At 33.1% G+C, this 27,441-nt stretch overlaps 1 protein-coding gene across 7 annotated transcripts in view; it reads right to left on the bottom strand.

The window, feature by feature from the left end:
• LOC125066662 (zwei Ig domain protein zig-8-like) overlaps nt 1–27,441 on the bottom strand; it is a 380,046-nt gene that overhangs the window by 258,004 nt on the left and 94,601 nt on the right. For all 7 annotated transcript variants that reach the window (XM_047674872.1, XM_047674862.1, XM_047674881.1 and 4 more), the window contains exon 3: nt 5,371–5,537. In XM_047674872.1, coding sequence (XP_047530828.1) covers nt 5,371–5,537 — 167 coding nt within the window. The remainder of the gene's footprint in view (nt 1–5,370; nt 5,538–27,441) is intronic.

Below are 27,441 nucleotides of genomic sequence, written 5' to 3'. Positions count from 1 at the left end.
TAAAAATATTTTCAATCATAATTGTGTTATAAATGAAATATTTAACAGAAAAAAATATGAATTTACCTAGTACGATTCCATTTCAAAGTGTCAGTATTTAAAAACAGTAATTTAATAACTTATATACGAGTAAAATATCACGATATTTTTGTTTAAACAAAACATAAAATGTATTTTGATTAAACGATAAACACAGATTGAAACAATTCGTCACGTTCATTTGAAAATTGAATTTATTTAATTAATCATGTATTTGATTTTCAACGAAATTTTATTCACTCGTGGTGACAATTTAGGCAGCCATACTTTTGAGTTTTAAAAATAACCGTCAGTTCGTTTAGAAGGGCGTTATCACTGGAGATTTGCGAGCATGTTTCCAGTGAGGCAATTAGTGAACGTGCTCGTAGCGACTTTACCCACAATACGTTTTTTGCCGAATTATTTTACGCAAACATCTTTGAACTGATAAATTCGACAGCTATGCTGTTGACAACTAAAAACACCGCACTAATCATTGTGAGCTCGTTGCGCACACGCCGATAACCCATTGCATCTGCTTGGATTACTGGCTAAAAACAAGTTTGTAAAACTCTCATACTCTGACTCTCAAACGCCATCAAAGATTAAATTAATTAACTTATGCGTTAAGAAAATCGTCATTAGCGAATCGTCGCCCCTTCTTTAGTGTTCCACATATGGGAAATATGAAAAATAAGTACCTAAACAATACATATTTCTTAAATTATTAAAACAAATACGTATATTTAAATAAAAACTCCATTTTGTGATTGCTTTTAAGGTGCCATTAGAGCACCCTGTTCGACATTGATTATATGTCTGATTCATGATTTATAGTTTGAACTTGTTGCCACGTTAAAGTTTAATTTTGTTATTTTTTTTCTCTTGTTGTTCATTAGTGTCTAAATAAATAAACGACCTCCTACAATGAAGCATTAGGCATTAGAGTGAGACCACTACTCTGAATATATAATCGAATCATGTCAACCAGAAGACCAGAGAAGACCAGATGATCACGTAACCTGAAGATTGGTTTGGCTTGAGTCGTAAAAGGGAAAAGACACGTGTACAGCAACAATCGAATGATTGATGACCCATATTTGGAAGAAATATCTTAAAAAGCTAAGAATGTCTCCTATAATTAGTTCTCATTTGATATTTTTTTGGATCACATTTATTTCTGATACGTATAACAAAGTTTTGAATAAATTACATGCGTATAAATTTCCCTCGTTGTATCGGATTTAGGCTTTCATTAATAAGTCAAACCATGTTTTGGCAACATTCCTAATTAAGAGGATTAATAATACTTTCGTATAATTTATATATTAAATTGCCTTTTGTTATTAAACTCGGCGTTGCTTTCTCGTTAATTACAACATGTGATGACTGCATTATAGTTCCAAAATAATTTACGTCTTTGATATTTAATGCAATTGTCGCAACAGATGACGCTAAGCTTTCTTTGTGGAGCACTTACCTAAAATACAATTATTTATTTTAAGTAGAAACTCATCCCGACTGCACATGAAAAAAGAAAGGAATTAATCCTTTAAAATTATATCTTATTTTCATTTTCAAAAAAGGCTTGAAGGACAAGGCTTAAGGTATACAAGTAGGCCAAGAGTTTTGGTGCACTTTATCACTAAAACGAATTAAGTCTGAATACCGTTAGAACGTCTCAAGTTCAGGTTTGATAAGCTCAATGCTTAATTACAGGTCTAGGTAATGACGGTAATAGAGTACATGTTAAGCTTTAATTATACTCCCTTAGAGAATAGTTTTTGAAACGTTTACATAATACTCGCTTCGGTTTCATGCCGATTTCAACGTAAGTATGTGGTTTTGGCATTCACAGAAGCACTCCCTAGCGTCATCTATATGAAGTTATTTAATATTTATGATAGTGGATTATTTCTTCTAGATTCAGTGTCTGAATAAAATTTATATTTATAAGATAAAAGAGAAAATCAAATAGTCATATAATTCCAGCTGTGTATATTGTTGTTTCAATAACTTAAGAAAAACCTTTTTTGTAATAATACAACATATAAAAAAACTTATGTTCTGCCACTTATAATAATTAAATTGACACCCCGTCAATTTCCTACAAGTGGACAAAGAGTAGGATCTCATTCCACCGTGTTCCTCCATTAACAGTCGTTTAACAGACATGCGGTAAAATTTCAACCGATACAAAGAGATTTTCTCATGAATATGTCTCTCAAAGCCTTTGTAGTGCTTGTCCAGATTTTAAGCAACGATATTTCTGTTGAGATTCACATTCTCATATTCGACTGGGTCATTTCGTCTTCTATAGTATTTGACCATAGTTTTATATATTAACAAGTAAAATCACTTCAAATATAAACAGGTTTGTACTTGATAAAAACTAAAGTGTAAATGAAAGTTGTCTCACCATTTTTATCAACCCTCCAACCCCTCACTCATAGTATGAGTAGACAAGTACCTTCAATCTTCAAACTATAAACTAAAATGTCTACTAACAAGAGATCTCAAGACTGCACTAACGAAAATAACCTTTATGTCTTAGGCAGCAAAAACCATATTTATGAAACGATTTTAATTGTTTCCTCACAAAAGGTGCTATTAAGGAGAACTTTCATAATCGCGAGCGTCAAAATCACCCGCACTTCTGCAACACATTCATTAAAACACGCACAAGAACATGTGGCTTTTAAACGCATTTTGCTAAACTACTTCATAACAGGGAGGTTCTGTGCGAGGAATTCTCGCCTTTAATTCAACGAAATAAGGTCGAGTTCTGTCTGAAAATACAGCGTCTAATACAGAGTGACTGCAATAGGATCGTATTCAGTAACATTGGAATAAAATTTTCATCAAACTTAAAACATTAGTATGTTGTAGAATAAAAGTTCTTATGCGTGATTTTACTTTTTTGTCTGTTTCAAACAAACTAAAATAGTGCAACTATACTAAAATATGTATTTTTTAATCAAAGAACAGCAAATAATATTAGCAATTGAATAATATGAACGGCACATGAATTCATTATTTGAAATTACGTTCATAAATATTACATTCGGTATTCTACTAAATATTAAATTAATATAAACTCGCCAGAGCAAAGTAATAAAAAACGCCTTAAAAGTAATATCAGATTTATAGAGTTCTTGTCTTTGTTTTTCAATAGATACGTTTTGTTTTAAAATCGAAATAATTTTGAAAACATTTTTATTATTATAAATTATTTTTTATATAAATTTATTATAATAAAATCAATATTTTTACGTTAAAGAATTGTATAATATATCATTTATAGTTGTTATTGCATAAAGTTCCTACACTAATTATTTGTCAATAATTATAGTTCATCGATTTGCACCTACTGGTCCGCCACGGAACCAATACTCGAACCGACTTTTACAGAACGCCCATTCCTTGTACTTTTCGCTTTTAAGCGTTATTAATAATCCGAATCGAAAATCATATTTAAGTTGAAATAAAAATATAAAATTATTTTAAAGTAAAGAAATCCTAAAGAAGTCAATTAAGAGCCGCCTGTACACGGAGGCAGCCTCCATAACTACTGAGCAATTATACTCACGGCGGAAATTCAGACCAGCATCTCTGTCTATTGTGTCTACTTTTTAATCACCCACTTGGTTACTTTTAACAGAGATAATGATACCTCGGTGTACATACTGGCAAAGAGAGCTATCTTATATTATAAATGAGTACATAAGACTGATACATTTAGATTATATATAAATCTCATTAAAAGGTACCATAATAGTAAAGTATTTTGTCGCCATTAAAAAAATATTATATTATTATTGTGTCATACATAACCGCTTTAAAAAATTAACCGTCACGAGAAAATCGTAATTAATTCACCAATAAACAAATTTGGCGACAAATAAATAAAAGCACATAGTTTCTAAGTAATTATATATACGTGTTAAGCATATAGAAGGGAGAAAGTTGCGGCGGAGAAGGGTTATTATAAAAGACCATCACGCCGCTTTCCGTCACGGCCTACGACTCCATTTTACCCCCAAGATGCGTCAATATATGTAACATTATTTTATTACTTGGCCAATTTGAACAAATGAAAATATTTTTTTTTCTAGATTGCATTGTGACCAAAACCCAAAGGTGCCTAATATTAGCTCGTAAGGTATATGTTTTAAAATTCAGTCGTAAGATTTGATGCACAAAGACTAACGGGTGCAATTAAAATGATATACCGTCTCCGGTTACTGTTCTTGTATTGTGTAAGCCTCTTACAGCCTTACTTTTGAATCGTGATTTTGCAACATATATAATGTTTAATGTAAATCTTCCCCTCAAAAGGGACTCGGCCCAGCAGTGGGAAATTAACAGGTGTTACTTTACTTTTTATTAAATGTTAAAAATTACAAACAAGGTTCATGCATCGGTTACTCTTTGAACCATCATGCCCTGAACTCGAACTACAAGATCATATTGTCTGTCAGTATATCTATATTTTTTTAAGAAATAGTTTTGAAGAAATAAATAAAAATATTTAATATTTAAATCGTCCGCAACATTGATAGTCATGACGTTTAAGGCAGTTTTCAATTAAAAAGTTAAATTATAAAACCCCACATTTAACCGCAAACACTTTTAAAAAAAATCGATTGAGATATCATTAGTAGCATTATCAAAATATGGCTTACAACTTCAGTTTATGATGTATGTTTACGGAATTTTAGGATCTATTATAGTTACATAAGAGCCTGTATTTTTTTATTTCTCCCTTCCCCTGGACATACACATTTCAATAAATATTTCCACTAATAGAGTAATGGCCTCTCAATATCCGAGTGGCTATTATTTCACCCCTACGTCGCATTTGCCAAACTTTTGGCCAATTGTAACAGGCGCCTGCCAATTTTTCCACTGGTAAATGGGTCACCTATTTCTGAATATAGTAATGTCGACATTTTATGATAGTGTTCCCAATGCATGTGTTGTACAATGTTTGAAAACTTCAATTTATTTTGTATCCAAAATGAAGTTCGGTAATTCGTTCTAAAGCCCCAACTCTCGACCTCTCTATCCAAGCTATGAGCTTTTAAATAAAGTTTTAGCAGTGTCACGTTTTATTGCAGTTTGCGAAACGAATTTTACAATAGTAAAAAAACATATATTGACAATCACTGTATCAATTTCTTCTATGCCATCTATATTTATATTTATGTTCAAAATGAAGAGACAAGGTCAATAATATATTTTGAAATTGAAATAAATAAATTCCTGTTATCTGAAGTAATTGCACACGAATTGTTGGACTTGATATTCGATTATGTATATAAGAATGAGTTAGACTTTTTTTTCACTTACCGTTCTGTTGCCAAGGTTTCTGACACGGCAGCTCAGGTACGCGGACTTGCCGACAAGAGCCGTGACGTTCCGTGGAGTGGCCGCGTCGAAGGACGGAGCAAGTCGCGCTCCGCCGCCAGCCGGCAACGCGTTTACCGATCCCGCGCCACCAGCTACGTCGCACGAGCCTAAACAAAAATATACTTTAATAAAATAAATTATAAAAAAAAATGATTTTTTAATTAGTTACGCTTTTTTACTTTAATACAGTTAATGACTTCCTGTTAAATTCGAAGCTTCATATTCGATGTCGATTATAATTAAAAAATAAATTAATAACAGCGTTCAACACCAAAAATACATTTGTTTTAAATACTTAATGATTTAAGAAGACAATACATAACGTTAATGCTCCCTATTCAAAGAGACAGGCTAAATAAGAGGATTTTCAGCAGAGTGGGGCCGCGTCACAAGACAAAGAAGTGAATTAAGCGTCATAGTCGCTCCAAGACCTGGTCCACTCATTGTATGTTTGAATTGTTTAATTAAAACTGAAGAATGGATTACGTTTTCAGGAAATCTGACCGATCTTACACACACCACGATAATTTGATTGACCAATACATTATAAATGTACTATGTACGTACGTTTAATTGTGAAAATATTGAAATTAATTATAACATAGTTAACTAAATAATTATTAACTGAAAATTAAGTTAAAAGTGATAAGCTTTTCAGTTCTTTGAAAGATCTAAATAAACATCATTAATGTGTACTGAGCAAGTAATTTATAATGAAAACTGGTAAAGTAAAAAATAAAAATAAAACTCTGGAGTTCTTTCAGTGTTTTTAAGCAACACTTTTTTGTACTTGAGAGAAACAAAATTTCAAAATCAAATTTTATCGCAACGTTTTGTAAAATGTAACATTGAGTACAACAATTTCGACACAAAGGTTTAATTTCTGTCACGTGTCACAAAAATGTAAATACTTCCATTCCTTTTTTAAAAATAGCAACTAGCGTAGTCTAGCTTATTTAAAATTTAACGTTTAAAAATTTTAATTTATATTTACATGAATGTACATTTTCTTAGCATTTGTATGTAAAATCCAGACGCAAATATTATAATTTGATCCAAGCTAATAATTTATTAGCATCGGTTAAGTAAATAAATGTGTGATATACATAATTACAATAAATTAATTAAACGAAGGAAACGCAGGCACCGTTGTCATATGTCATATTTCCACAGGCGAGCCAGTAAGCTAATTACAAATCGATTAGTTTGTGGTTTACACGCGGAAATTGTTCATTTGTGGAACTCGATGAACCTCGTACACATGGTTTGAAGGCGATGATCAATTCCATCGGAACATTACGCAAGCAAACTGCTTCTTATTCGCATGACTACAACAATGAATGTATAAATAAATGTCATCATTTGAAAATACACAGCTAACAATACAAAAACAACAACAGTGGAAACAAAATAATATGTAGGTAATTATACCAAATGTTTATAATTCATCTCGTGCTCGATGGTGGAGGATAACATCATGACGAAACCTGCTTGTATCTCGCATTGAAGCAGCGTAGTGGAGTAATCACCAAAAATTTACAAGAGAGGAGGGCTTTTCCCAACAATGGGACATTTACCGGTAGTTTCTTTTTATAAAATAATATATGCATAGCAGCGTGACATTGCGAATAGGATATCCATGCAGCTTATGTTGTCAAACTAAAGCCTCAAACATTAGTTACTCGGATCCAAGACTGATTGACCTTTAATAGTGTGACAGGAAACAACGTGAATCTTGAAATCGAAATCTTTATGCAACCATTCCGCTCCAAGCTTTCTCCTCGCATGAGATGAATACTTGACAGAGATCAGGGTCCAGCCCTGATGGAAGTGCTTGTCCTAGAAGGAGCCAAATTAAGATTTTTGTATTTTTTTTCATTTTTGTTAATAATTACTCTCCGTGATATTCGTACACAAATGTTCGGTAATAAAAATAGATGTTAAATTAAACCAGCGTTTTGTGGTAAAAACGCTTTGGGCGACTATTTTCTTTTCGACTAAGTTAATATGTTAAATTAAATTTGTTAAATTTGCATATACACTTTACAAATCCGAACTAATATTAGGTTTTTTGAATAAGTACTAAAATCGCTGTCTTTGAGCATCACTGATATCTATACGTATTTAGATATCTTCAAATAAGCATTAACCAAGTTTTTATGACAAAAGTAAAAACGTGAAAATCGAGCTTGTGACCAACGTTTCTGGGCGGAATGTATAGTATTCAACTATTGATACGTTGCTATATAAAGTTACATTTAAACTAATAAATTTTGTACATAAGAATTGAAATTAACATGGTTATTTTTATTACTACAAGGATTTTAAACGGGATATTTAACAGTTTTTTTTTAATTTTTATTTGGTGGAGCTTGATATTTCGACATTATCTATTAATGTCTTGTTCACGAGACTAAGAATATCGAGCTCCACCAAATAAAATATAAAAAAAAACATGGTAAATATCCCGTTTTAAATGCTTGTAGTTATAAAATCTGGTTGAAATTGATTTTTACATTTGAAAACCATTTAAAACTTACATTGGAAAAACAAGTGAAATATGTTTATAGTGTCGCCAGTACTAATGTTGACAATATTGTAGACAACGAGCGACCAACACTCGTCAAAAAGGCTGTAATTAACATTCATTATACGATCATTGATGTATGTACTTTAATTAGTGAAAAATACAAACTGCAATTTATTGCTGGTCTTCTCGATCGAATATACAATGCACGGGAGATTTATTTTCAATTAATTTTGCAAAATAACGATCCAAAAGTACTTAATTAAGGTTTTACTTGTATTACTTGTTTAAATCCAAGACAATAGTTTTATTAATTTAAATTAACTTTATATTCTATAAATTTAAGATTTACGACCGCCAACATCCTAGTTTATGTGAATCCGATTGATCTAACTGATTGGCAACTTTATGCGCTATCGGATCGCGCTGGGACGGTTTATTGCCAAAACTTCCCATATAAGCACTTTATGAAAACGAATTTGATAGAAAATCACTCGATCGAACTAATATCGTATCATATACGTGATGGCTTTACGATTTCCGAAAATATTTTCTACGTCAATGTTTCCCTGTAAGAATATTGTATATTTGTCAGAGATTAAAAGAAATATTTGGCTATCACATCAGCAATTTATCGAACGACATCAAAGTAAACACAAATATAATAATATAAAAATATAATACTATTGTATGAAATACAAATAATTATTATAGCAGAAGAGTAAATACAGCAAAGGTATACACAAAAAAGACCGTTCAAGACGAAAGAACTATTTCAATAATTCACTTAACAAGATTATTGTCACATACAATAATAATACAATTACGCAAATGGCCCAAATACTAAACTTCGTGGTCTAATGGAATTAGCTATGAAATGGCCAAGGACTAAACGCAGGTGCCTGAATCACTTCACGCGCATAATTGCTGTGTTGAGTGACCATTATGTGGACGCCATTAACACTCACACGAGTGGGTGTGGTTATACAAGTTACTAAGGATAGATGAAAAGATTTTTAATAGCCTTAGGTTTGAGATATTATTCTATGTCATAAAAGTAAATTATTAGAAATAAATGAGTTCAATTTAATGCTATGTTAATTTTCAACTAATGGAGGACTTCTGACATGTTAAGGGGAAGATTATAGAGCTTATCTCACAAGTTGGTGAATCTACGTATGATAGAATATCCTCCGTGGAGTTTTCCCTACAATTTTAACCCGAGCACGAGATTAAACATAAAACAAACAAACAAAAATTTGGCACTGTGCTTCCTGTGTTTCGATGTGTTCCATGCAGTTGCATGTGTAAGATCGTGGAATTAATTCCACGATCTTCTGGCTATCCACGGGCCAGAAATCAACTTTGCTAAGAAAAAAAACTGGTAATGAGATTTGTAAACAAACAACAGTATACTGTAATTAGAGGCAACAAAAACTTTGGAGATGCAATTATTGTTTCATAGGAAAGGCTTCTTAAGAAATAAAAACTTGAACTATAAAATTTATCTTAAGATAAAACAATCTTCGAAGCATACTAAATTGAAAGCCTAAAACAGCGAAGTTTAATAAAATAAGGAGCTCAAATGCGAAATAATTATTTAACGTCTTCGTTAGCGCTTATGAAATTCTAAGTAAATAATATAAATTATATTGAATTTAAACATTCCTTAGGGACGACAAGGTCATCCAAGTTCCTTTAAAACAAACATACACGTTTCAGATGGCTCTGCTTATTAATTAACAAATTCAGCAAAGCCCGCACATCTAATAATAATTGTACCCCTGTTTCACCCTCGAGACCAGTTGTCTCAGTCCTGCTTGAATTTCCCTTCGCGTTTATTTACCCTACCTTTGTTTTGTTATTCATTACACATGTTTTGAACACACCCGGAGGCGAAACATAATTAGTTAATTCGAGAATTTATGGAACCTAATCAAATTCGTGTAATAACATTTCTTATGCAGTTCCTAATATTAGGACGAAAATATTCGGAGCCTTCTAATTATCCTTATCAATCCCGAACTGCCCAAAAAATGACACAGTGCCAACTTAATCAATTGCCCATCACTGACACTTGATGGATGTCGTCTTAATTAGCTAGTATTCAACACGTTATTGTGCTACAAAAGATAAAATAGCCTTTATTACTACTAAAATAGAAGCTACGATATCTGCAGATCGACGCGGTGTAAATGAAGACAAAGTACACGATGTGGGTCATGCGAAGGATAATGAAATCTATGTCATCGCTTATAAGTATTTTAATGGCAGCAGAGATATTGTGGCCCGCTGGACAGATTGACGATGCGAACGAGGGAATGAGTGTGATAAAGCGACCGCGGGAACTGACGTCCTCAAGGTTGTACGGTCGTCGAAAAAACGATTAACCCAGTGTGGACGTTAACAATAAATCTGAGAAGAGATTGGGACGTAATTTGATTGGATGACCGAGACGTAAGACTGATTGAAAAAAGGAATCTTGATTCTAGAACATTCCTGATGCTAATGGAAAGCTTTAAATATAAAGAAATCGGAGATTAAAACCATTTTATTGGATGTTGCAGTCTATAGATCCTAGTTTTTTACTTAAATACAAGTATGTATATGATTTGCAAAAAATGAATTGAATTACAGCAACAGAACATACATTAAAATAAAAACTGTAACAAATTTACTATTTTTATACAAAATATTTTTAAGTTATATTTATTATTCATTGATGACTTGGTGGTAGGGCTTTACGCAAATTCGTTTGGAAGGTACCACCCACTCGCAAATTCGTTCAATTCGTATGGAAAGGGCAGTGACCCATTTGTTCGTTCAACTATCTTTTTATAGAAAAAAAAAATCCTAAACATTCTTTGAATAGTACAATAAACACGACTACTTATACCAATCAATTCATCCTAATAATACTGAGAACATAAACCGATTTAACGATAATATTCATCAAACAAAACCGATAAACGTTTCATCTATAATACTTTACCGGCTAAGCCTATTTGACATTTCCCTTGAATATATTTTTTCATTTCTCAGTAAATTATCAATGTGTTTTCTAATAGCAAATCATAAAACTGTCAGTACGGACACTCTCGCGCCGGGTTTGCTTTGTATTTACGACGCTGCGTTTCGAATGAGCTGTCAACGCTGAAAAATGTGCGAGATGATATGGGATCCCATGTATTCCCCGCGTCTTCGTATTATTTACACTTGATTTATACATTCCTTTCACGCGCCTTATTTTGTTACTTCAATTTTCTTATACAACCTTTCATATTGAAATATTTATGTGTTAAATGACTGACCTATGTAGATTTAATTGAACCTTTACAACTCGTCCAATTTACAAAACAAAAATAAATAACATTATTCAAGTGGGGTTTTATGTTTTTTTTATTATAGAATCAAATACGCAAATATAATTCTGAAATAATCTTAAATAAACTTTAAAACAATAGGGTTAATTAATTCTTACGACCTAAAAACTTTGTTTAACGGATGTTTATTTAAAGACTGTTTTTTTTCTGTCGTTAGATTTATCCCCTTAAACAATATATATAGGCAGTCATTTTATTCCAGAATTCTAAAACATCAAGATTCAATCAGTCATGTTTCTAGTACAAAACTGAGTTATTCAATGCTCAAGACTGGTTACATTTTTATATTAATAATTTAAAACTTCACTTTGTCGTATGCAGTGACGTAATTCAAATATTTCAGGTCAACAAACGTCCGCTGTACATACAAGCATACAGGAATTTTTCATCGCATTGTTTTAGTCGCGTGGTCGCATAAACAAAGTCCATTTTAAAACGGAACTCCGCTTTTTTTAATCTAAGAAAGTAAATACACGGTCCTGTAAGTAAATTCCCAATTGTGTGAATTTAGAGTTCAAGTTTTTTTCTTATAGCCTATTTTAACTTAAAACTACTTTAACTTTGCCAAGTACATTGTCTTCCCGAGTTAAACAAGTAAGGAAAATATTAAAATGAAACATTAAATCTTGAATTAGAAGATATAATGACTAGTTGATATAAATAGGTGCACATTATAGTAAGCAAGATGACTGATAACCGAGATTACCACAGAAGAACACTTGCATTTTGTGAAGATCATGGATTCAAGCCCGTATTCATAATAATTCATTTCGTGCTCAGCTGTGAAAGCAAACATCATGAGGAAGCTTATATGTGTTGTATGAAAGTCGTTCTAAAGTGGAATGGTGAAATAAGTTCCTAACCTTCTCCTTAAGTAGTGGAGGGGCAGTGGGCATTAACAGGCTGTTAATTTATTTAAGGTAAACGTTACGGACAGTATTAAATTAAAAGAATAAATTAAAATATTAAACAACTCTTGGTATCCCAGCTTGTTCTCCGTACGAATGCTCCATGGAGAGCGATGATTCCATAAGATAAGCCAATAAACAAAAGTTAAGCGGGCCAAAATTATTTTTAAAACTGTTTTTAAAAGAGGTTAATTCTTGTGTGACAGTATATCAAGACATTTGCAGGATATCAAATCGTCTTCCATAAATAAATACAATAAAATATATGTCTTAAAAATCTTCTGGAATAGTAAAACAAACCAAAACTTCAAGTTACTTCTGTTATTTCCAACCTATTTACGTCATTACCTGTTCCGCCCCTAATGTGCCCTAAATCGGTTAAAATACAGTATATGTGTGTATTTAAATATCTGTTGGTAACATACTATTAGGGGTCTCCGCATTAGGTATCATTAAATATACAAATACTTTTGTTCGACCCGCATTTAATGGATAAGACCCCCACCCGCCACCTCCCCGTATACTACTAGTAATACTACTTTTGTAAAATTACTTAAAATGACCCAGCTTTGTAATAAACTTTGCTTAAAACTAAATTTTAATAACAAAGTTTCTTTTCGTTGTTATTTATTAACGATTAATATTATTTTGTGTTAAGTTTATTTGCATATGTTTTCCTAAAAAAGTAAATCACATTACAAAATATTTTTTTTGTGAAATCTTTTACGCCTAGGTTCATTTCGATGGAGTTTTTCTTTGTTATTCAGTAAGTCAGTTTCGAATTTTCTATCATATACATAATATGGATTAGGAATATAGAAATAATATTAACCAGCAGCTCTGTCCGTCTCAATAATAGGTATGAGCACCTATTATTGAGACCAGCAACCAAAAAGTATCATATTTAATTTCAAACCTTGCTCGTATCATAAAAAAGCTTGTATTTACACCCAATCTCACGCTTGGTTATTAATGTCTTCTTGTCCAATTTCCGGCGCAGGTGGCTAATCATAGATAATAGCAAGTTTCGCAAAAGATATACTACAATAAAAAAGTATGCGCCCAATCATCTGCAAACTATTTCCTCTCTCTAATCATCCGATGGGAGGTAGATTCCGATAATATCAAAGAATGGAGAGACATCAGGCGCAGTACTGAGGGCATTTGTCAAGTATATGTACCAGAGCTGATAATAAAAATGTCTTAAAAAGAAAAGCTTTACTGTCGTGACCCAGAATTCGCACGTCGAGAATTGTATCCCTATCAGTTAGACACTATTTTAGATAAGGCACCTGTATGTAGATTTTATCCCATACCTTCTTCTGCAGGATGGCTGATACCCTTAACCTTTTTTTAAGACATTCATAATTTTCACAGCGAGTTTTTCTCATCGTGTATTAGCATATCTCTCATTTAAAGAGGTCTAAGCCATACTTTACATAATCAGGTACTTGAGTTGAAACGTTCATGACGTTCTCGTAATTACAATGCTTGGAAATGACAAGTTAATAATAAAATCCAAGTTTCACTTATAATCTAAAGTCTAGATAAACGAGCCCTAATACCCATAAAAGCCGCGAGACGAGTGAATTAGGGCATCCTAAATTATAGCACTTAATTACCTAAGTCTAACTCGGAGATGGCTTCCTTTGCCTAAGTTTCACGTCGCTTGATGTGATTACAATCTTAATCACAAAATTACCACTTTGTAATACTTAATTAGAAGATAAGAGAAACGTTTGAATGCGTATTTAGAAAATATTTTAATGGTGTTTTAAGAAGTCGTGAATACGATTGTAATTTAATTATTGTCCTCCTTTAAGTGATTTGTTAGATGGAATTAGTGTCTAAATTAATAATTAATTCATTTATAGTGTAAATGTTAAGCTCAAACGTTTATTATTGTAATGTATTTTTATTTTTTAATGTTTATATTAAATAAAAAAAGCAACTACGTCCGAAAATACGACTACATGTACACTTAAACTAAAAGCTTTAAAATAATATGTTTATAATAAAATCCAAGCTCGGTCTTCCTGTTTCTTACATATTTATGAGATAAATAAATTAAAAGATTGCTTCATAGTAGCCAAAGTCGCAGGTAGTGAATAAAAAATTAAAATGACAAAAAAATCCGTAGTCCCGACGCGGTAGTTAAAAACTGCAGCGCTCGCAAAAAGTCTTAATGGCCCGAGCCGCCACTTTTTTGCAGCTTTTTTGCGATATTCGGTAATCCTTTGAATTGTGTTAAATGATATTCAAACTAGAGGAATGATTTATGACTTCGTAATTTGAATAAAATACTCAAATGCTTTAAAGAAATCTTATTCTGGGCTGATCTGATATGCATCGAGCATACCAGATCAGCACAGAATAAGATTTCTTATAAAATAACTTTTCCATTATAATGTATTAATGATTTTAATTGTAACAACGTATATGGATAAATAATTTAATAGTAAAAACCAATTTAAAAATACAGCATTTTTAATGTACAAGATTTTGAATTTCACTTGGTTTCATATTTTATCTTTAGCACAATTATGATTGAATTTTTTTTATCAGAAATATCAACCGTTTAGCTCTCAATCACGTTACAGAGTCAAGTTTCGCTTTTTTCCTTGGCGTCAACTTCACGTAATGATTGATTATAGGTCTTGTAGTATTTGATTATGTATTTTGTTTTAAAATATTGAGTTTCCTAATTTAAATATTCAAGATATAAAAATGCTAACATTGTAAACGCCTCTCGTAGCTGAAATCGTTTGGTGGTCAAATTTACTTGGTGGTAGGGCTTTGTGCAATACCGTCCGGATAAGTTACCACTCATTTATCATATATTTTACCGCCAAGCAACAATACTTAGTATTGTTGTGTTGAAGAATGAATGAGCCTGTGTAACTACAGGCACTCGGTACATAAGATGTTAGTTTCCAAGGTTTGTGGCGCATTGATGGTATGAGCCATGACTAATATTTCTTACAGGGCTCACGTTTATGGGTAGCAGAGACCACTTACTGAATACGGTGGCTCATTTACCGGAATTCCTAAGGGAACGGAGGTAAGCACTAAGAAAGGATTATATTTCTCTTAAGGGGATAAATATTTGTCATTACCGTGTCAGTGATGACAAATATGGCAATAAATATTTGACTTTCGGTTAAGGAATCAACGACATTTGCAAATTATTTTATAAAAATTCATCACCCAAAAGAGAGAAATTGGAGATGAAAGTTTGAATAGAAAATAGTCATAATTAAATGTTTTAAATTTGGAAATCGGTGTTTAGGCTTATATTTATGATGAAGCCAGTCGGTATGGTATTTTTGAAATAACACTTTTTATGGTATGAAATGGCGGATAAAAGTTTCATTTTTAAAGTTCAAATATCGAAATCGGTGTTTAACATTTTTCAAAATTCAACTTCAAAACAAACAAACAAAAAAGACCTAAGGTGGCTAAATAAGCTTAAATAAAGTTTAGACGTTTGTCGTTGCACAGAAAGTGTGCCGTGACCCAAGTAAAACGAAAGTTTGGGCTTTACAAGCCACCACAATACAAGTCAAATCAAAGCGCATACGACTCAATTCATGTGACACATGGAAAGTTTCGTGAGTCGATAACATTTCACTAAAACGTTATTGTAACAAATTCGACCTTGAAACTTGTCTATTCGCGCTCAAAGAAATTTCAAGTATTACTTAGTCCGTTTTCGATATGTTATCACATGTAAAGTTTGTTTGAAGTTATCGCGACTATACCATAGCAACTGAGTTAAGCCATAAAAATAACCTAAGACACGAATAAGGACGTCGATGTAAAGATAAAATATGACAATCCGGGAAATTGCTATTACTACATGAAATAGTGTGCTTAAAATTCATCGTCATAGTAAGTAAATACAATTCTACATACATATAATCTTTTACAATTTCTCTACCGTAATGAAGTAACCTCAGAATATTTCGCCAGAACATGGCAACAAATGAGGCAAGTTAATGTTCACAGAGTATTTTTCTTGATGTTGAGTGCTGATAATTCGGTGTTCACTTTGCCTAACAGGACCGATAATAATTCACTATCAATCAAATTACACAGTATAGAAATCATTTATTTTCAAATTACTTTATGTAATCTCATGGGTAGGAAATGATTATATTACTGTAGTACCGATATTATTCTATGTAATTATCTTAAGTATTAAGTTAATCCCAGCGAAATTATTAAGATTAGTCGTGTTATTATCACTCTCATGATGATGATGTCGTATTATCCGATTTCGGCCAAACGGTGTTTCTCGAGAAAACCTAGCCCCCAGCGCGGGCAAATATTAGTGCAGGTGTCAAAAAAGAAGTACTTTCTCTTCTATCATTCTTATGATCCGATGGGAAGGCAAAACCTACTCGACCGGAGAGACCAACGACGAGTTAGTCGCTCACATCCCAATATTTTAAAGACGACAAAAAATAATAATATTATATTTCTAACGCAAATGATAAGTTTAATCCATGAGAAATACAAAGAATCTTTGAAGATGATTAACTAAATTCCCCTTCATTTCCACTATCGAATGACAAGCGTTAACTTGTAGGCGTTCTATATTTATTTTAAAGTGTTTTACACTCAAAGAGCACATCGATCATTGTCAGCAGATGTGACGGCCGCCGAACACCGCACGCCGCTCGCCCGCCCTGTTTGCACGCGTCATTATGTCTCTAAAAAAATATGTTTAATTACTTGAGAGCCAACTGTGTGATTCGAATCAATTGCCTGAAAACAATTGAATTATTTAAACATAGATGGAATTTGAAATTGAGAAATGTCGTGGTTGTATTACAATTCAGGTTTAAAAGTTTTAACTAAAACAGCTTCTTGCAATTTTTATCTTAGGGACGAAAAAGCACAAAAATGGATTTTTAGGGCCGGCAAAATCATGTTAGTTATAAAATATAAAATCATTTATAGATATCGAAGAAAAGAGCAATTGAAGTTCATTAATAATGTAATGCAATTGTGTCCTACGATAAAAAATAGTAATAGTATTTTACTTAATATTGGAAATAAAAAAATATCGAAAGAGCCTGTTTTTTACCGTTAAACTGTCTCGTTGATCAAAGACTAGCTTATACTACTGCAGAGTCAAAGATTCTGAGAACAAAAGAAAGAGTCGTGGCAATATAAAGTTACTTAGTGTATAATAAATAGGAATTCATGAAATAATGTTGAGGTTAAAATGATAGGCGGCGGAGGTACTTATCTGCAGATAAATATAAAAGCCCATAGAGATAGGTACTGTAGGAAATATTAATCATTCCTCATAAAACCAATGCAACGCCAACCTTGAACTAAGATGTTATGCCCACTGGTTCATTCGCCCTTTAAGCTGGAACACAATAATACTAAGTATTTTCATTGGCAGTAGAATGTCTGAAGAGTGGGTAGTATATATCCAGTCGGGCTTTGCCCTACTATAGAGTAAATAATTAAATAACTTGTTTCAGAGACGTTTTGTTACGACAATCAGGAAGATCAAGAAAGTACACAGCACAGGTTGCATTCATTATTAAAATAACATTAATAAAAACTGATTTGAAATGGTAGCATACAATCAAGTCAGGGGAGCCGACATGGCGCAAAAGGGAACGTATGTATTAACCGAAATTAGCGAGTCCCAAGTCTGAAATCCAGGCAAACAGCACTGAGATTGTATGTGCATAATTCGTATTTAGATTCATCTCGTGCTTGATGGTGAAGGAAAACATTGTTAGGATTCATGTAACGGATGAAATTTTGCCACAATCTACCAATCCTCGCCGGAGTAGCACGGACGAATAAACTCCAAGACTTCTTTTTAAAACAAAAGGAAAACAATCTGTACAGCATTTACGGGCTACACATAATATGTAAATCAATATCGTAATTGCGATGATAATTATATTCAATGCAGGCTTATTCCGCCATCTTGGCAAGCGGTGCACAATTACGCGCATTGTAATTGCTTGTTGCACATATTGTTGCATCAATGCGAGCTAGATTTGTTAATTTACTACACAATTGCTACTATTATTTACCGTAATTGTAACCCTTAATAGTTTCAATTGAGCAGTTCCATAATAAATATCCATATTGAAGTTAGCTTATTGGAATACTAATTTTGCAAAACGTTTTAATTTTGAAGAATAACAATTATTATAAATATAATTGTATTATTTTAAATGAGTTTTGTATGGCCTTAGTTAAAAGAAAGATCTATAAAGTTAAGGATGACGTCGACGACGACAATTCTGGCCATCTAGGAAATGGAAATCGAAGTCTCCCGAAAAAATAATGAGAATTCCTGATGATAATTCATGTGACGAAACGTAATATATTGTATACGTGGAAATAAATAGTCTGGTCCTTGGGAGCAGCAAAGCGGACAAATTCGCAAAAGCAGCGCAGGATTACGTATGCTCGTGTACACGGACAAATCTATGTGTGTGTGTTCTACACTTTATGCATGAGCATGCTTTGCTACGCTTCACAAAATGAGCGCTGGTTTTTAAATACTAAGAACGAGAAGAAGACTCATTACTTGACTAAATAAACCCATGAAATTTGGTAAGATTTACGCTGTAACAGCAATAGTTATATTTCATACACATTCTCCTAGACCCAGACCAACAAAATATTTATTTACTAAACAACCAAGCTCGGCTCCCCTCGAACTGTTTAGAAACTTAGAAATTTCAATTAAATTTAGCAATGTCTGGAGCCTACAATATGTACCTAGACTTATCTTAAGAAATTCTTTAAATTACGGCAAATTCACTGTTTATCTTTTTTCAATAAGAAAGCATTACTTGTTCATTTACTTTCAAATAACTACCACCGGTAGACGTCATCGACATTCCACCATTTCGCATGAAGCGTTTGTTTCCACGTCGCTGCACGCACCGCGCACAGCCAACTTGTGGAATGTTCTTTCAAAGTCCTAATTCCACTAATAAGTTGACTTTATCGCAATCAAATCGATTAAGGTGAGTTTGATTTTTGTGAGGAGTGGTCAAAGTTAATCGGAATAGAATCAGGAACGTATCATTACCAATATAAATTAGTAGAATTCACCCCTGAGAGTTACAATCCATGGAACTTAAGCAAGAGTGAATCATATTCTAGTTGAGCGTGTTTATTTACACTGGAATTTTACATACCATCGGGTACATGATTATTGTCAAAGGTGAGATTTTTTATCACTAAAATAAAAAAAACTCCAAGCTTTATCACCATATTACAGTACGAACTTCAAAATTAAATTCTATTTATAAATATTAAATGATCTAAGTGTATATGTTGCCAAAAACTTTATCCAATACAGAGACGCGCTCAATAACAACCTTTCCATTATTAAGCCATACATATAATATAACGCACACATGGATGCGTGTTTACAAAGTTACGTACGATTCAACTTAATATTAACAAACATTGTACAAATCTACCCACCAAATGAGCTAACAGTCGTGTCGTGAGCGTTTCAATTTGAACACGTAGGTATTATCAACAAGCAGCGGGAACAATGCCGACTCCATTGCACAGGGAATGGTTATGATATTATAATGAATCTGACAGTTTTGCATTAATATCCTGTGAGTCAACCCCGGATCTGCGATCGTTGGATACTTGTCGACACTACTTCCGTTAGGCGGGCCGTACTGTCTGCTCTATACATATATTGTATTTTCAAATGATTGATTGATGCGAAATAATAACTACTAAGTTCTAGTCGAGTTGAATCTAACTTCAAATTAAGCCGTATAAAATGACGATTTAAACATTTTTAATTTTATTTTTTTTTTATATTTTGGGGGGTAAGGGGGGAACGGAACTACCATCTTATCCGACCCAATTGCCAACCTCACCTGCACGTGGTGCTCCCTGCTAGATAACAGACAAGGCCCTAGCGACTGTATATCCATACGCATCCAACACATGGATTGGAAAAGGGAAGCAGCGATCTTGAGGTACAAGTAACCTCTAAAATGTCTGGTGCAGAAGGCAAAGGGAAACCACTGCACTATTATTCTCTATTTATCGTCAGCTTTATGGAAAAGTCTAATAAAGAAATGACCCCGAGTTCCTGGCGTCCCTTATGGGACAGGGGTGCTAAGAATCTCCAGGTGGAAAAAACAACAAATAAAGATAGGGCGAGTGCTGTCGATCTCTTTCGCCTCGCGAAGAACAAGAAGGAGTATTCAAAGCTTACTGCCAACCTTCGCTAGTTGGAGCGGCAGTCGAAGAAGAAGAATATATAAAAATTGTACGTGTATGTTCCATACTTGTACAAAGTTACTAAATAAAGAGATAATTAATATATTATCAGCATAATTTAATAAAACTTAATACTTATACAAAAAAAAACAACCAAACAGTCACAAAACGATACAGTCGTAACATAACAATCGAGTTTTACCTTTGAGGTCAACGTTAAAATGTGCAATATTTATAAACCAATTGGACAGCAATAAAATTTAACATTTTAAATTCAAAAATCGCGAACGAAAGTACGCAACCGAATTACACTTACAAAATATACAATAAATTTTGTAACATACAAACTAGTAAACAAATTAATTTTCTTTTTAACGAACTGCCAAAAGTTTCTCTATCGACAATACAGTTGCAACCCAGAAAAGTGCAGTTAGTACGAACCCCTGTTATACGTTAATCCGCAATACTGCGTCAGTTACGATAAATCCGCGCAACTAATAAGTCGCCTGATACCGGATATTGCACGCCCGGCGCGCAGGCACCCTAACCGCTATCTTCTATTAATACAACTTGTGTAATTCACGATCCGAAAGCTGGACTAAATTTCAATTGCTTTGAGCGGAAATCGGAACACACAAGGATAATCTTGCTCAAATTTGAACCCTATACCATTTCAATAAAATACTTTTTTAAGTTAGCACATACGAAATGTAAAATCCGACTTCTGAAACATATTACAGATACATTAAGTTTTTTATACAATAGTAAAAAAAGGTCTCATCGGTTTCGGTTAGAAAATTCGATAAAATAATGCAAAAGACAATTGCAAAATAGGACGGAAAACTACACAAAGTCTCTAAGGGGGATTGGTAAGGTATTGGTAGACCAAATCACACATACACACAAAAGTTATTTTGATCCTGATAATTTAATGATTACCTACTGGAATGAGATGGTTTGAAGTATTATGGAAGACTGGGGTCTTATAATTTAGAAGATTTAACGACCTACCCAAGATTAACGCATAACTTAAAATTGTAATAATATTTTTTTACAAAGATACAAAGGAATAGTACTAGTGCATTAAAAAGTTGACATAAATGTGTAAGAAGTCATTCGCATACCTATTCCAAGGGTAGGGGTTGCAGCGCAAGCTGGAAAGACAGTACGAACTTGTTATTGATGGGAAAACTTGCCAACTCGCAGACCGCTGGCTTGCTAACTCCACCATAACTTACTATATGCTTATAGGTGAAGTAATATTATGTAATAGAAACCGAGAACAATCCAGACCCTAAAGTTTGGAGGAAATCTTGTTATCAATCGATTTCTATCAGACTAAAGACGCGGTCCGGCTTTAAACGGCTTAAATGACTATTTTGCTATAAATATCAGAGTAAGAATTTATTTATTATAAATAATAAATAGTTACTTATTTATTAGTTTTAGTTTTGGATTAATGTTATTTAATTTATTATTACAGCACCAACTATCTCATATCCTATGAGTTATCACCTGCACTGTTGGTTGCCTGGAACAGATCAGTATGTTTTTTTTTTTTATGATATCAGTAGGTGAACGAGCAAATGGGCCACCTGATGTTAAGTGGTCATCACCGGCCATAGAAAATGTTGCGAAATATTAACCAATGCTTTTGGTGATGACCAAAGCGCCACCAACATTAAGAACTAAGATGTTATGTCCCTTGTACCTGTAGTTACACTGGCTCACTCACCCTTCTGAACACAACCATACTGTTTGGCGGTAGAATATCTGTTGAGTGGGTGGTACCTACCCAGACGGGCTTGCACAAAGCACTACCACCAAATAAACGATGAGGTCGCCAAAATTATATGCTACTTTTATTTAGACAGTATCCATGTTTTGTATTTTTTTTTCTCTTTATGGTGTACAATAACGTATAAAGTAAAATGAGGTCTTAAGATCGAGGTTTCAAATTTAAGTAAATGAGTTTTGGTAGACCCAAATGGTGTTTACAGTTCGTCTCAGCGAAGAAAAATACCACGAGTAAGCCTTCAATCTCATTTCATCCGCTCCTTCCTCCTAAAAAGAAAATAGTTCTTTAAAAAATAATATCGTATTTACGAACGACGAAATATTTATTTCAACGAATAATTCCTAAATATTTCTTAAGCATACATAACGATTAAACAATAATCTGTTTACCGTCGTAGACTCTCGGCCGAGTTCGCCGGGACATCTCAGTATTGTCGAGTAAATGCATTTCTAGTTGTAATAAGCGACTATTCGTGAGTATTTACGACTGTACGCACCGCTACTGCTGGCTTCCGCTTCCGATGCAGTATTGCAGGCACCAATGAAGTTTGGAAGTTAAGCTATTTTACAGAACTACGTTATTACTTACTCCTTATGAGAATTAAGCCTTTGTCGCAGTCGTTTCGTTTTAGTAAGTTGATTGTTGTGTATAGAGATAAAGAATATAATATATTAGGAAAAGTGAATCGAACGAGATCATCCACAGATGTCTAACAATAAATTCAATCAAATTATGAGTGGTTTAATAAAAATCATCTTCGTCTGTACACATAAATATTGTGCGATCACCATTACGTTATTGATCTTAAAATTGCCATCTAAATTGTTATTTCAGTTATATAATGTCTTTCAATTTATAATATTATATTAACATTAAATTGCATTGAAATACTTTTCAGTTATTTATATACTTTTCTGGTTTTTTTTTATTTACTCTAGTTTAACTCTTGAATAAAACTTAGCTTTCTCCATTCTTGTACTTAAGTATATGGACATATTTGATAATAATCTTCCGTCGCTCGTCGTCATCGCTTCCCTCGCCATGGCAGTTCCCATTGATTGCAAATTACTTAAATACAACATTTTATCCATACTATAACAATAACTAATCTGTTAATTAAATTCTTCTCTGAATTAACATTATGTATAAGCAATACTACACCTACCAGGTTTTGATACGAAAATTAAAAAAATAAAACCAGATTGAACCAGATTCTACTGATCAGTTTCAGCTATCAGATTGAATATCATTGGGACAGCAAGCGTGTTCAACAATTAGTATAAATTATCTGGGAGGCTGTGCGTTACAGACAGCAGACATTGATATTCTGGTGAGAACCGATCCAGGGCTGCAATCATGATTTGTAATGTGAACCGAGAAATTTTACGAACTCCATTTTAAAATTGGTTTAAGTTAAATCAATTATGACTTTTTTGTCGTCTAAGTGTTGTTTATCTCTATCTTTTATCTATACTGTTTCTCTGTAACCGTTAATTGCTAGATATTATTAAACCAGGTTATTTTTTTCCTCCATGTCAAATTAGTAACGTTTGCTTTCATGAACTTTTACCCTCTTTTTGTCTTAATCTTATGGACGTATACTAATTATTTTGGCATTATATGCTTAAACTTTACTTAATAATACGTATTTAAACTTATGCTGCTAAGTACACCTCAATCGCAAAAGTGTTGAGTATGCTCGACAGACGCTTCGTGACTCACGACTGACTTTAAATCCTTTTCACAATTTAACAGTACAGTAAACTTGTCATGAAAATAATTTTAGAGGTAATTTATTGAGGAATATTCGATTTTTAAATTTATGTACATTTTTAATTTTTACATCATAAGGTAAGGCATTGGATTAAACAATTTTAATAACGTTCATTTCCAAAAATATGTCAAATAGCTTGCATTTTTATTTACTTCTCACAGTTAAAAAAGGTTCATTAATTAGTAATAAAAAAAAAACCATATCAATGAAATGAGCCAACATATTTCCTATATATTATTTAATAAGTTATAGATATAAAAGCTGCATTATTATACGAGTAATTATTTTATTAGAAATAATCAATGTGTAAAATAAAAATTATGAAATTAAATTGAAACAGACTTACTAAGCAGGATTCTGCCGCTGTTAGAAATTTCATATTGTTATTAATTTTAACACCTTCATATTAATACTGTGTGAGCAGGAATGCAAGCAGACTTTATAAAATACAATTACCACACTTGATCAAAAACGTTCTCATGATAAAAAGCATTAAGGTGAGCGTAGACTTGAGCATTTACTTGTTCCAGAACATTGAGCCGTTATAATACATATATCACCGTTCAGGCACCACGATTGATGTTTTGTTACAAATTTCACAAACTAACGAATTTAAAATTTCGACAAAGAGTAAACGGAAGCCAGTCGGAAATGTTAGAGATAAACACTCACTCGTCGAACGTAGTCGAGCATTTGTGCATTTTTTTATTTGAAACTTTACATCACATAGAAATACTCGAGTGAATACTCCAGTCTATACCCACCTTTAGATATATCATGTATTGATGGTGCTAATGACTACTGGTATTGCTTTTTGTACACTGAACTGACTCAATCTCTTTTCATCTCAGAATACGTTAAAGAATAACTGCTGCGAAGATGAATGGGTAGTGTCTACACATAAGGAGTTAATGACTTCTCAAACATGAGATTAACACGCAGCGCACCCCTCTAAAGTCAGATTCCACGTGTTCTATCGCTTAAATATAATTCGTACAGTAAAACGATCATTGTTAAATGATAATACAGACGCATAACTAAGAGTAACTCTTTTATTTATCTCAAACATCCGAAATAGTATGTAGAATGTAATTTTAACGAGATTCCGTGAAATAAAAGTGACTTAGGTTGAAAGGCCTACGCCCTTTAATTAAACGCAAACAAACGGTCAAACCGCAGCCGGTTTTGTTTTGATGGACAGTGGACCTCATATTACTTTAGCCAATACCGCTTTCAAATTACAGAACCGAATGGACGAAACAAAGTCGTTATTTTTGTTTAGTTTCCTTTTGGAGAACATCGATTTTGATATATTTTTGATCCAGTAACGTTCAGATTTGTTTTGGCAACAAAAACTTTATGTTTATATATTTTATCTAATTGTTGTTATTTGACATCTTTAAGATAGTCTAGTGGGGTTGGTGGCGGCAAGCACCATTAAATTCAGGCGCTTCGTTTTTGTTTATAATTCGTCTCATACTCGCCGGTATAGGAAAACATCGTGAGAATACCTGCATGTGTCCAATTTTAATGAAATTCTGCCACATATGTCTCCACCAATCCGGGTTGCACGACGGACTGCACTAGCGTGGTGGACTAATCTCTAAACCATCATCAATCAAATGGGGAAGGAGGCCTTAGTGGGCAGTAGGACTTCTACAGGTTCTTAGTTTACTTTTCCTATCTATTACATTTGTTTCGATACAAGCTGTAATTCACAGTTTAAATAAACAATGTTTATAGATAACATTAGTTATTTATAATATCAATCGAAAGATACAACGAAGCGAATGTCCAAACTTGACTCCTACAAGAATCAGAACAAAAACGTTGAACAAATATTTCATTATAATTTGAAACAATAAAGCAATTCCAAATGTGTCAAGAGAACCGAATTAAATGCGCAATCGCTTATTGGCACTTCAGTGAAATAGTCCAATTAACTGGCTGTAATTGGGGTGGATAATTGGCCCATGTCTGCCGACCAAGCTGAGACGTTCCGAGACCATGAGATGAGGTCGAAGATATTGTTACGTTAACTTCGTTTACCAGATATCCGACTAATTGAATAAATATACTTACAGAACCGTTTAATTATAAAAATAAAAGACTTTCTCTAAAATAGAAGATGTAGCCCATCTAATGTTTTTTTGAGGAGTTACTTCCACCACGCTGCTCCAACACGGTGTGTTAGATACCCATGTGGCAGTTTTTTATCAGATACATGCAGGTTTCCTAACGATATTTTCTTTCACCGCGATTAAAGCGATACGAAGGCGATAAATGAATAATAAGTGGAGCGCGAAATTAGTGCTCGTTATTTCGAAGCATTGATTTTAAATGTAATAATATTTCCTAAACATACATTTTGTATATTATACAGGAATATATATGAATATAAAAGGTGGACGAGCAAATAGGCCGCCTGACGTTTAGTGGTCATTACTGGTGGACTACCACCAGTAATGCGCGCCTAAAAGTCGCCTAAAAGTCGCCAAGGCGCGCTTACAAAGCTCTATCACGAAATAAGAAAAGTGGTACAGTTACATACGCGTACACAAACAGTTATTACAATAATCGTAGTTGCTAATATAAAATTTACACTTGTATTCACATCATACACACGTGGCACACGAACTTATACACCGAAAAAGTTCAAGCGCAGGGCCAACGAATCTTCTAGATAGATAAACTATAACTCATACTTTGGCCCAACCTACCTAACTACCTACCTAGATCTAAGTAGATCTCGGGATTTGCAGCCGCTAGAGCAACGAGGTAGTACAACAGCATCCTAATTGTTTATAGACTCTATTTTAAAATAAAATAAAAATATTATTATTTTTGATCATTAATTCAAGGTATTTAAATAATGTGTAGAGATCAATTGTCATTTCACTAGTTTTGTCTACACAATGGTTTTGCTCAATGCATTAATTATTTATTACGTTCATTTCAATTTCATTTGGTATGTTATACTTTAATGTGCCATTAAATAACAGGTTTAACCAGTGTGCGGTTAAACACTAACCAACGATTGTTAAAACAATGACTCTCCGATCTTGTAATGTTTGGCCTGGCCCAAAATATTGCCATACTGTTTCTTATCGTTTAACCTCAAATCATGGACTTGTCACCAATTATTTTGAAAACTGAGAAGTTGTGGAATTCGTAGAAATTCCTCGAGGCTTAGGGCACGTTACTTGCAATCTTATACTAGGGAAGCCATATTGTAAAATCTGGTAATATTTTCTTTAATATTCTCTATATATACCAACACAAACCCTCAAACAAATCAAGTTAACGTCTAAATTATATAACAGAAGCTGTTTATAACAGTTTTCTTTTAACAGTGTAGGTAGGCCAATGCA

This window comes from Vanessa atalanta, chromosome 1 (genome assembly GCF_905147765.1).
Source record: "Vanessa atalanta chromosome 1, ilVanAtal1.2, whole genome shotgun sequence".
NCBI classification, from domain to species: domain Eukaryota; kingdom Metazoa; phylum Arthropoda; class Insecta; order Lepidoptera; family Nymphalidae; genus Vanessa; species Vanessa atalanta.
Note: the sequence above shows the minus strand (reverse complement) of the source record. Positions and strands in the feature narration are given on the sequence as shown.